The sequence below is a fragment of the Gavia stellata genome, chromosome 23 (assembly GCF_030936135.1).
Source record: "Gavia stellata isolate bGavSte3 chromosome 23, bGavSte3.hap2, whole genome shotgun sequence".
Classification (NCBI taxonomy): Eukaryota; Metazoa; Chordata; class Aves; order Gaviiformes; family Gaviidae; genus Gavia; species Gavia stellata.
The window spans coordinates 565,874-577,640 of record NC_082616.1 but is presented as its reverse complement, the minus strand read 5'-3'; the positions used below and the strand labels follow the sequence as shown (position 1 = coordinate 577,640).

General features: G+C 57.0%; 1 protein-coding gene across 1 annotated transcript; it reads left to right on the top strand.

Moving 5' to 3' along the window:
- Positions 1-1,844: 1,844 nt before the first annotated feature.
- On the top strand, positions 1,845-11,639 carry GALM (galactose mutarotase). Its single transcript, XM_059828597.1, has 7 exons — positions 1,845-2,040; positions 2,529-2,683; positions 5,625-5,831; positions 7,240-7,321; positions 10,678-10,819; positions 10,915-11,089; positions 11,539-11,639. Exons 1-7 carry the CDS (start codon positions 1,845-1,847, stop codon positions 11,614-11,616), a joined length of 1,035 nt encoding a protein of 344 aa, XP_059684580.1. The 3' UTR covers positions 11,617-11,639.
- The last annotated feature ends 128 nt before the right edge of the window (positions 11,640-11,767 follow it).

Genomic DNA, 11,767 nt, shown 5'->3' with positions numbered 1-11,767 from the left:
GATCTTGCATCTGTGAAGGTATGTGAGGAAATGAAAGAGCGTGCACGGCTGTTGTATCAAGCAAAGAGCTGGATCGGGACCTTCTCGGGTGTGAGTCAGAGAAGTAAATCAAAACGGCAGCTCCTGTCATGTTAAAAAACCACGTCGTAATGAAAACCTGTCTTTGTGAAGCAGAAATGATTCCTATGTCTGGAGGAGCACCTTCTCCCAAGGGACTGGCGACAGGACAAGAGGAAATGGCCTCAAGTTGCGCCAGGGGAGGTTTAGATTGGATATCAGGAAAAATTTCTTTACAGAGAGAGTGGTGAAGCATTGGAAGAGGCTGCCCAGGGAGGTGGTGGAGTCACCATCCCTGGAGGTGTTCAAGGAACATGTGGACGTGGCACTGTGGGACATGGTTTAGTGGGCATGGTGGGGTTGGGTTGATGGTTGGACTTGATGATCTTACAGGTCTTTTCCAACCGTAGTGATTCTGTGATTCTGTAAGCGAGAGATGTTGAGGGAGCCAAGGTGCTGAGGAGTGAGCTTCTGGGGGTGCTTTGCACGTGAAAACTCTTCATGAATCGGTTATAAGCGCGGCTGCCCCCTCTGCCATCTGCCCAGAGCCTTCCCCACGCCAAACAAAGTTTGTGCTTCTCCCTGGCCCCTTTCAAACCGGAGGTGGTATCGATGAGCAGTAAAAAGCAGGTTTACTTGCGATGTTGCTTTCAGAGAGAAAGCACTAGTTGTGAAGGTGCGGAAGGAGACACAGGAACAGCCGCTGGCGTTCGACTGCAAAGCCAAGGCCGGCGTTAACAAAGCAGCGCAGGTTTCGGAACCGCCGCAGCTCAGCCCCGGGTGGGAGCGTTTGTTTTTTGGGTCGGCTTGGAATCCGTAGTTCGTCTTGTCTAAAGGTGATCGCTGCGTTGGAAATGAATATTTAGCAACCGCTGGTTGATTGACCGGGGTTTTTTGGTGGCAGTTCTCGGAATTCTTGGTTCTTTGAACAAATTCTGAAAATGGGGCCTCATAAAAATGTAACTATCGAATTGTAGCGAAGGTCTTTCTCCTGGCACTTGGGCCTTGCTAAGAGATACCAAAAATGTGCACGCACATTGTTTAAATGCTGCTAGGGTTTTCCCGCGGGCTGAAATCGCCCGCGAAGACCTGAGACAGAAGGAGAAGTCGGTATTTCAAAAGATGATGATTTTTAATTGAGTCTGGGTCAGGGCCAGGTGAATGTGACTTTGAGAGTAACAGTCAGCCAGCAAATGCCCTGAGCCTGACCTACAGCTCCGTCAGCAGGCGCGGGACCTGCCCTGTGCCTCCTGCGGAGGGGCTAAGGCGGGGGTGTAAAGGGAGAAAACAGCATTTTGTCCCGCCGTACTTCGCAAGGGCCCTGAGAGCCGTGGCAGCGTAATGAGGGTGGGGGAGAAGAGCCGGTGGTGGTGATGCTCTATCCTCCAAAAGCCCGAACGGGCGAGCTGGCAGCCTCACCGCCTGGCTCCGGCAGCGTAAACCCAAGCAGGCGCAGCCTTGTTCCCTCGTTTCGGCATCCTTCCCTCTCTCCTCCGCCACCTCCAGCCGGCCGGACCCGGAGGGCCGCTGCCCTTAGGTGAAAACCCTCGGCGCCTCTCCGCGCTCCACCGCATCCCTCCGCGGCTGCGCTTCTCCTTGCCGGCGTGCCGGCTAGTAGCCGATGCACAACGTAACTCCTCCCAGCGCTGGAAGGCAATCATGTGATTTTTATGACCGCTCTCCTGAACTGTGTTTGCTCCGCTTCCGACCACCATTGCTTCCTCCTGAGCGTCCTTCCCTGGCCGCAGCTCCCGCCGCCGGTGCCAGGGACCCGGTTTTGGGGAGCAATGGCAGAAGTGAAGAGAGAGGTGTTCGGGCGGCTGCCCCAGGAGGAAGGAGGAGGAGTGGTGGAAAAGTTCATCTTAAAGTCAGACAGCGTGAAAGTGGAGATCCTCTCCTTAGGGTGCATAATCGCTGCTTTGGAGACGCAAGGCATGGACGGGGAGTTTTCAGATGTTGTCCTAGGCTTTGACACTTTGGAAGGTGGGTGTAAATCTGTTTCTTTAAAAAAAAAAAAAGCAAAACAAACCCGAATCGCGATTTAAAGAGCGTTTTCTGGTTTATTGCCACACTGCATGATCTGCTTCTAAGGGTCCCCTCCAAATTGCGGGCTGAATAAATACAACTCCTGCTGCCTGTCCCGGGGTCGGTGGTGGACGGGGAGTGGGGACAGTGGTGGCTCCATGTTGCCGTGTTCCCCTCTAACGGGGCAGCTCTGTGTCACGCTTTGTCCAGCAGCAACAGACGCCCTTTTCTGCAAATCCGCAAATAATACAAGATCCCGTCAGGCTGTTTTAATGAAAGATGTGCATGACGAACGAGCTGTGTCCCCTGCGAAACACTGGGAGTGCAGTCACCTATTTAGTGCTGGGGGAAGCAGAGAGAGACCCCTCCGAGTCCGTAAGCGCACCGGGAGAGCACCCATCCTGTCCCAGTCCTTCCGTCTAACCGCGCGCTATTCTTCCGGCCAGGTTACACGAGGAAGCACCCCTTCTTCGGCGCCGTCGTGGGGCGTGTGGCCAACAGGATTGCGAAGGGGAGGTTCGCCGTGGATGGGAAGGAGTATCGGCTGTTCCTCAACAACGGCCCCAACAGCCTGCACGGAGGAGCCAGGGGATTTGACAAGGTGAAAATCAGGCTGGCGGGTCCCGGTGTCCTCCAGCACACAGCCTGTGGGGTTGTTGCAAGAGGACGTGGTGTCTTCGCTGCTGACCCTGTAGGGTTTTCTGGTGGTGACTGAGTTGAAGCAGTGCCCAAAAAGTGCTGTCAACGCAGGAACAGGGCGAAGCGAGACCCTGCGAGCCGCTGGGTCGGCTCGTCTTTGCCAGGGGGTCTTAGCAGGGCTCACTTATGTCATCTGGGGATGCCATGCAGAGGGTGGCTGTGCTTCTTCTGCGTTCCTGAGACCTCAGGATCCCAGTTCTGGTGGGATTGTCCTGGGGCGAGGTGCTGCTCCCGCAGAGCCTGGGTTGGGACGTGGCGGTGAGGACCCACCTCACGCGGGATGGAGGCTGCCGAGGCACCAGTTGCACCGCCCTGGAGTGGGTGCTGTGGCTGTCCCAGTGCCCAAAGAAAGTTTCCTGGGAAGCGGTGATCCACGCAGACTCATTTGCGCCTGCGGTTTCAAGGCTGTTGCCTGCCTATAGCTCCTCCCAGAGTCAGAAGGTCCTGGGTTTGCAGGCGCTGGATATCATTGCCGCTTGCTTTTGACAGCACTCCCACGTACGGGGAGAGCAGGGTGGTGCTGCGGGTTCAGTGCGGTTATTGCGTTACCCCCTTCGCTGCCGCTTTCATCCCGGTGAGAGCGTACCTCGGGCTCCCGCTCTGGTTCACAGCAGTGGGTGACTACAAAACGCCCCAGCATCACGGTGTCCCCTCCCCAGCCCTTCCCTGTGATCGCCCAAGATAAAATAACCTTTCCCTGGCCCCCAGGACACTCAGCCCTTCCTATCTTCTCCCAAGAGCTGCTGCTGAAGTCCAGATACAATCCGTGCGCTATGAGTGTAAGAGCAGCGGAGCATCTCCTCTCTTGAAAGCCTTGCTGATAACCCTGCTGACTGCATAGCAGGCTCAGAATCACACAAGAATCCCTAAGGTTGGAAAAGACCTGTAAGATCATCGAGTCCAACCATAGAAGTCTCTGCTTTCCTGAAGCCTTGGGCTTTGTCGTGTCAAACGCACTTGGAACCAGCAAGTAGCTGATCCGCCCTTTCCCAGAGGAACGCGTGCGAATGTGCGGGTGCAGCTGCTTTCCTAGGGTTAACGTTTTGTTTCGTGAAAGGACATCCGGGCTGGTGGGGCAAAAGTCAGAGCGTCTGGAAAAAAAAAGCTCACTTTTGGGCAGCGCAGTGCGAACTGGCATCAGCTCGGGATCAAACGCTCCTCAGCAGCCGTGGAAGAAAGGGGGTGCTGGGGGGACTTGGCTGTTGTACCCCCAAAGAGGACAGTTTGGTTTGTATTTTCTTTATACGCCTTCACCCTCTGTGAGCTGGAGCTGAAACCACGCACTCCTTCGCAGCCGGGGCTTCCAGGCTGTCTTCTCCAGATTGGGGTCATGGTCCCTTCTCCTGCCTCATCCCCTTGCTTGGTGTCAACTTGGTGGGGACAAGGCAGCGACACCTCCCAGCCAAGGCTTTGTGTCCTCTGCCCCACGGGACACCCTCGGGTACCTGCTCAGGACCCCTCCAGCCAGGTGACGGTCACTGTGCAGAGACCCGCGCTCAGCCCTAACGAAACCGAGACGCGTTGGCTCTCGGCTGTGACTGTCTCGGCCGTCTTGTCGTTTTTTCCTGATCTTGCAGACCTCGGTGGTCAGCGCGTGGTCTGATGACAAGGAAGCTTGCAGCCACGCTTACGTGGCGGCAATACCTGACCACGCTGCTGGGGACCGGGGGACTTTAGAAAATAACCCTCTTAGCTTTAAAAAATAGTGATATCTGTATGCTTACTGGCCTTTGATAGCTTCTTCTTTGAAGAACTTAACTAGAAACTCGTGTATGGAACCACAGCGTCCCACAGCAGTGGGAGCTGCGGTCAAACGGCACTGGGCGCGGGAGGACCTGCTCTGCAGCCTGGTTATCACGTTTGGCACCTCAGTTCCCGTGTTTGGTGAAAACGTTGCCTTTTGACAAGCGCACCGAGTTTGCGATCTCTGCGTGGGACATGAAAGGGGTCGATAACACTCGAAAGTGTTATCTGGCCCCTGTCCCTAGATCCGTCCTCTTCGGTGAGATGGTAACTGGTCCTTAGGTAGATGCAAAGCTCCGGAGACTGGGCGCCTCGCCTCTTGTCGCCTGTCTGTCCTGCAAGGGCCTGCGACATCTGCTTAGCATCAGGTCCGTGGCCACGGTCAAACAGGCTGTCTGGGCGGCTAAATTTACGGTGTGCCGGCTTGCTTCGCCCGCCAGCAGGTTCGGCTCCAAGCAGAGCCCTGGTCTCCGGCCGGGGCGAGAAACGGAGAGGTCCCAGTTGTCCGGATCAGCACTGACGTATCCGGCAACACCTTTGGTGCGTTTTAACCCAGCCCCAGCCCCTAAGCAGAGCTCCCAGCGTGTATTTACGTTGTCCTAGAAGCCAGCCCCGAGTTAGCTGAGGGAAGGGCGGCAGCTTGTTGAGGTGATGTTGGACACCAGGAGATCCATGGCAGGGGGAATAAGTCCAGCTGCAGCACAGCTGGACCCTCTTAGGTGTGGAGTAACACAGGCTGGGACAGACCCCCACCAGAGCAAACTGCCTTCTCTGTTCGGCTGCTCATTGGAAAACTTGTTCCCTGCTGCTGGCGCTGGCTGACCAAGAGCAGGCGGGTGCTTGTGTTTTCTCCCACTTCCCTTTTCCTTTTTCAACAAGGGGATATTGGTTTTTAGTCCTTCATAAGGAGAAAAAGGTTGTTTGGGTTTGGTTTTTTTTTCCTTCTAGGAGTAAGAGCAGGAAAGATGATTGAAAAAACCCTTTGTTTCAGCGCATCGTTCCTTGAGTACCTTTTGTCCCTGGGTTCAGCCCAGCCTGGGGCAGGAGAGAAGGGCACCGCGTTTCCCATGACGGTCCCACCAATGGCACGCTCCTTGCAGGTTCTCTGGAGCCCCCAGGTCCTCCCCAACGGCATCTGCTTCTTCCGGCTCAGCCCCGATGGTGAGGAAGGCTACCCCGGTGACCTGAAAGTCTGGGTGACCTACACGCTCAGCGGCGGGGAGCTGGCCATCAACTATCGAGCCCAGACCAGCAAGACGACACCCATCAACCTGACAAACCATGCGTACTTCAACCTCGCAGGACAGGTAAGCATGGGGAGATGAACCCCGTGGAGGGACGCTGCGCAAGGGAAGAAAGCCTGGGGCCCCATGGGATGATCCTTGGGCTTCCCGTGGGAGCATTGGGACCAGCACGCTGGTCTGGGGACGCAGAATGCTTCTGGGGACACAGCGATGGGAGTTGTCTCTATGCATCACGGGCTGCATGCAGCCTACGAGCTGGGACAGGACATAGACCTCAACTGAAGACGCGTTATCTCAGTGCGTCGTGAACAGAGACATCCCATCACGAATATTAACTCTCCTTTTGTGCGTAACTGGGGAGTTTCAGCCTCTCTTGGTCCCTCAGGAAGATTACAGAGGAGGTGCAGAACTGGCATGCCCTAGTGATGGACTGGCATTTCTTAGCTGTCTTCTGCCGCGCTCCGGAGACAACGGACCGAACCCTTGCGTGGATGGTGCAGCTGAGATCAGGGCCGGTAGTGCCAGCCAGAGTCAGCGCAGCGCCGAAATACCCAGGTCAAAATGGGGAGGAGAAACATCACGGAAAAGGGCTGTGAGGTGGCCGAGGTTGCAGCGCAGGGCAGTAGCAGGGTGCGGAGGGCTCCCACACGCCCGTCCAGGGTCCTGCCAAGTAGACGGGCACTGTATTGCAGCTGCATTTTAGTCTCACCCTGTTTGTAACCGGGTTTGGAGGACAAGGATCTGGGAAATAAAATGTTGCTAGGCAGAGGAATAGGATGGGACAGTGCAGACACACTTGGACGTGAGACAAAGACCCGTAAAAGTGTTAGTGAGGGACATCCCAGCCCCTCCGTGCAGGGGGTCTCCTCGGGCTGCTGCCCTAATCATGGCTGCGCGGTTGGTAGTTTACCCTCCGTTTGTCCTCCCAGCGGTACGGTAATATCAACCCCTACAGCACGCAACTCAGGCGTGTTTCCAGAGCAACGGGAGACCTTTGGATTAGACGGTGACGTGCAAGCTCAGCTTTGATCCTGCTCCCCTTCCAGCCCAGCAGCTTCCCTTCCAGCATCCCTGAGGCTGCGGGAGAGGAAGAGGAGCGCAACCCCCCCGCGCTGCAGGAGATGAGCCAGGAGGATGGGTTGCGTTTCCCCACGCTTGCTCCCTACCCCTTTTGCCCGCCGCTGCGTGCTCAGCGACCGGCGTGTTTTGGCTACTCCATCTGCGGGGTGGTGGTGCTTGGGGAGGTACACGGTCAGGCCGATGGGCTCAGCCCTGCGGGATTTACAGCTCCAGCATTTGCCTGTGCTGGTGCCTTTGTCCTGGGCCGGGGGTTGAGGTGGGATGACGGACAGGAGGTCCCTTAGGCACTCCCAGATCGGCTGTAGCACCACCACGGGGGGTCACTTCCCAGGGCTGCGCGAATGGTGGATGGACCGTAGCGGGAATCCCGGTATTTCCCATCCTCCTGCAGGGCTCGCGGGATATCTACGACCACGAGATTTCTATCGAAGCGGATTCCTACCTGCCCGTGGATGACACCAAGATCCCCACCGGTGGGTGACGCGACACCCGCGGCGCGTGCTGGAGACGGTTTGACTGATGAGTGTTTGGGGGGTGTCGGGGAACAGCGCTGCCCGGCAAGGGGGGGACACGGCAGGACCCGGGGGACCCCAGGCACAGCAGGACCCATGGGCACAGTCCCACAGCACCTGAGCAGAGCCGGGTGCTGGTAACGGGGTCCATCACCAGCCCCAGACCTGGAGAGGGGGTGGGTCAGGGTCCGTCCGGGGGGCGCAGGCAGAAGCAGGAGGAAACGGGGCCAGTGGCGAGTGGGATACGAGGCGGCGCCGTGGGTCCAAGGGGCCCATCCAGGAGACAAGCTGCCTACGACGCGGGACCAAAGCGTGTCCCTCCAGACCTCTTTGGCCAGCATTTCCCTGCAGACCAGTCCGTTGTTCCCAGGGCCAGCGGGGCCACCAGAGAGGGTCACTCAGCACTGGGAGAGCCGGGATTGCCCTGGGGTTTGCCCGCTTTGCTTCTTCCAGCGGTGTTCGGCTTTATCGTACTTCTCTACTGGGATTTCCCACGTGATGTCAAGGTCTTACTTCCACAGATCTTATTTCCATAAGATCAGCCCGTGCTCAAAGTCCACAGAAAGCAGGAGAATTTGTTTCTTAAGCCTCAGTAAGATGCGGGAGATGCACGCCGCCCGCCCCGGGCACAGGGCTGCTGTCGAGAAACGCGGTGGTGCGCCAGCACATGGTCAGACTTCCCGATCTCCCAGATCCACCGCTGAGCTCTAGAGCTGCTGGGATCTCTGGTGCTCGGGAGCTCAGCATCGTCCTTCCCTACAAGAGCTGAGCCATCAGTCCCCTCATCGGGACGGGCGAGCTGGCGCTGCTGGCTGGGAGGCTGAAGACACAAACCCAACACTTTTTTATCCTGTTTTTAATGTCCTGCATGGCTAGAAGAGGAAAGCCAGTTAAGGAAAACGGTACGTTTTGCACGCTAAGCAGGTTAATTAAACAAAAGTAGTGTTGCTGCTGTCTCCAGCCTCAGCGCGGAGGAGCGAGCTGGCAGCCTCTTGCACCCGGTCTTGATTTAGGGCGTAAAAAGTCGAGAACAGGGCTTTCTAGTTTTCTTCCCCTCCTCTTTCACTCTGTTCCTCCCCATAAATGATCGAGCCGCTAAATTAAATAATCTGAACAAGCCGGGAGAGGGAACACGTTCCCCGTAGCCGCAGGAGAGCCAGCACGGACCACATGCACTCCGCAACGGTCTCACCGTTGCTTCGGGTGCTTGACTCCAGCGCTCCCACCGCGCTGCTCCAACACCCGCTTCTCGCGTAGCGCCAGTGACTGCGCCGAGTGGCGGTGATCCGATTGCAAAAATGGATCCGATACCGAGTTTTATTGTTTTTAAGAGTGCAAAATATTATTTAAAAAAAAAAAAAAAGAGCTGCGTTTGGCTTAATTTTTGAAAAATGTAAAATAGATTGAAATAATCAAAAAAGCGGACTTCCAGCTTTGCTCCTAAACGATGGGTTGTCATCCAGCCCGGCCGGCTTAGAGGAACGGAGGCCGTCGGAGCGCAGGCGCTGAGCCGCGGCAGGCGAGGGTGCCGTGCTGTGCCGGCGGTCTCCGGAGGACCGAGTAGCGACAGAAACACCAAGCAACCAGTCTGGGACACAAATGCCGGGAAGGTCGTGCTCCTGAGCGCAGCTAGCGTCAACGGAAGAGAACCGGGTGCGGGGCGGGATGCGTGCCCGAGGGCTGTGTGAGCCCCGCGGGGCGGTTTCTGGTAAGCGTTGGCTGTGCTGGAAATGGCAGGGCTCGTTCCCCCGCCGCCTTTGCAGGGCTGCTTTGCTGAGCGCACCTTCTGACTTCAGGAGGGAGAGGAAGAGAGGCTTTAAAAAGCAAAAAAAAAAAAAAAAAGAAAGCGAGAAAGCGTTTTAGCTCAAGCGTCTGCTAAAACCAGAGTTACGTCTGCGTTGGTGAACCAAAACCGCCGCGCGTGCATGCATCGGCTTGCAGCTGGAGGAGTGGGTCTCCAGTCCAGGCGGCTTTTGCTCGGCTCAGCGTGTCACGCCTGGGCTCAAGCCAGGGAAGAACTTAAGGCCGTACCCAACCCACCGCCCTTCTCCCCACTGCTTTCACCACGGAGCTGGTTCGCATCTGAATTGCATCCGGCTTGCTGCTTTTTGCAGTTCCCTCTTGGTGTTTTGGGTAAATGTAGGTTTGAAGCTGATAAAACTGTGTATAGTTTTAGCCCTGGGGTGAAGGCGAGTTACGTGCAACTCTTGAAGACAGAGCCCTCGCGTGCAATGGTTGCTGTACTTTATATAAGTGCCTAAATCAAAATGGTTGATTTTTTTTTTTTCAAGGTGTTTTTCTGCCGCGCGGCTGAATTCAGTAAATGCGCTCCTTTCAGATAGGATCAGAAGCCACAGAAATGTGCTGTTTGTCAGGTGGAGACTGATGTTTCTCAAAGTTTGCAGAGCAGAACCGGCGCAGAGCCGCCGCTGAGCTGGGCGCGTGACTGCGGCGAGCAGAACGCAGGGCACGGGGCCGGCAGCGGCGCCGGGATGTTTGCGTGCCGCCATCCCCGACCCTGGCAGCTGCCTGCTGACCCTTGGAAACCTCTCCCTTTAGAGAGGGGTAGAAAAATGTGACTTTAGGGAAAAATCCCCTCCCCTGCCCTTCCTCTCTCACGGTCCCCATGCAAACCCCCTTGCCTTTGCGTTGGGATGCCCCTGTTTTGCACCGCGTTTAGTACGTCTTAGGGTTGTTCTCACTGCAAGAGCTTTATCGCAGGATGCTGCATCCCCGCGTCAGGCCTTAAAAAAAATAAAGACTTGCGAGAAAATGCTGCTTTTATGGTTTTAAACCTTTTTTTTTCCTGAAACAATGCCCTGAGGCGGGAGGGGATTGGTCCCGGTATACAGCCCACATTCAGCATCCCGGCAGGTGGGCCACCTTCGCGGCCATCTCCCAGGGGTTTGTCAGAGATCTGGGAGGATTCACTTATTTAGAGAGAGAGAGACAGTGTATGTATATAAATCTTATGCCTATACAAACATTAATAGCTAGTAAGTTTTGGGTTTGTATTAATTACCTTGTACAGTTACATATACAAGCCCACTCTTGTTTTCCGGCTCCTCGGCTTTGCTTTGTCCCGGCAGCGTCCCCGGGAGCTGTCAGCTCTGCTGGGAGACAAGGCGGTGATGTCCCAGCCGGAGTCGCAGCCACCGCAAGGCAAGCTTGCTCGAAGCGGGACACCGCAACGAGACAAGGATCACAAATGGCCTCAAACCCTCAGCTCAGGAGGGATGTCGACCCTGCGCCGGGGCCGGCGCCGCGGCTGTTTGCTGGCGCGTGGGTAAGCGGTTGACGCTGTTCTTCTTGCGCAGGGGAAGTGGCCGCTGTGCAGGGCACCGGCTTCGACCTCCGGCAGCCCGTGCAGTTGGGGAAGCACTTGCAGAAGTTTCGCTTGGACGGCTTCGACCACAACTTCTGCCTGCAGCGGGAGCAGGCTCGACGCCTCGTGGCCAGGTAGGCTGGAACCCCCGCAGGGGTCCCCCCACCCCTGGAGCCGCGGGGCGCGCATTCGGCCAGCCCTTCGGCATCCTCCACCGGCACCTCCCCAGGGCTCGCCACCCGCCCACCGGCAGGACCATGGAGGTTCACACCACCCAGCCTGGCATCCAGTTTTACACCGGGAACAACCTGGACGGCTCGCTGAAGGGCAAAGGTGCCGTCGCGTACCCCAAGCACGCAGCTTTCTGCTTGGAAACCCAGAACTGGCCCGACGCCGTCAATAAGGTGAGCCATTCCCCCACCCCTGGGAGCTGCTCGGGTCCTGCGGGAGGGGACCACCCCTCCCCACATCTCTGGGGTGTTAAATGTACAAACGGAGCCCATTTGGCGATGGGACGCTTTGTAGACACCAGAACTGAGGCAGGCACAGGTCGCAGCATCCTGCGGCGTTAGGCAGGGCTCGGCCAGCGCAGCGGCCGTGGGGTCTAGAGCAGAAGACCCCCCCGTGGCCTCGCCACGTCCTCCCCACGGGGCTTGAATTCAACCGGGGGGAGGACTCACCCACTCAGCCGGCCCGAGATTAACGGGTGGTTAAACGCTGCCGCTGGAAATACCCAGGGGAGCCGTGGGACGGCGCCCCAGGAAGGCCGAGGGGATGTGGCCGTGCCCTCATGACCCTGTCTGGTCCTGCTGTGGGCACCCACGGTCACTGACGTGCTGCTGCCTCTCCCCAGCCCCACTTCCCCAACGCTCTGCTCCGGCCAGGGGAGGAATACAACCACACCACGTGGCTCGTGTTCAGCGCTGCTTAAGAGAAGGGGATGGATGCTGACTCCTACCACCGAGAGGGGTACGTGCCGCTAGCAGGTTAGCCAGAAATCCCACCAGGTGCCGAACGGCGCTTTCAAACTACATGATGCGTCCCGTTTGGGAACTTTTTTCCTCCTCTGTGGTTTTCATCCA

Bases quoted from the DNA above. Each gene is read 5' to 3' on its own strand.
- GALM (XM_059828597.1), top strand. From the start codon at position 1,845: ATGGCAGAAGTGAAGAGAGAGGTGTTCGGGCGGCTGCCCCAGGAGGAA. The intron at 5,832-7,239 runs GTAAGCATGGGG...ATCCTCCTGCAG, and splicing joins ACTTCAACCTCGCAGGACAG to GGCTCGCGGGATATCTACGA. The intron at 10,820-10,914 runs GTAGGCTGGAAC...GCACCTCCCCAG, and splicing joins GCTCGACGCCTCGTGGCCAG to GGCTCGCCACCCGCCCACCG.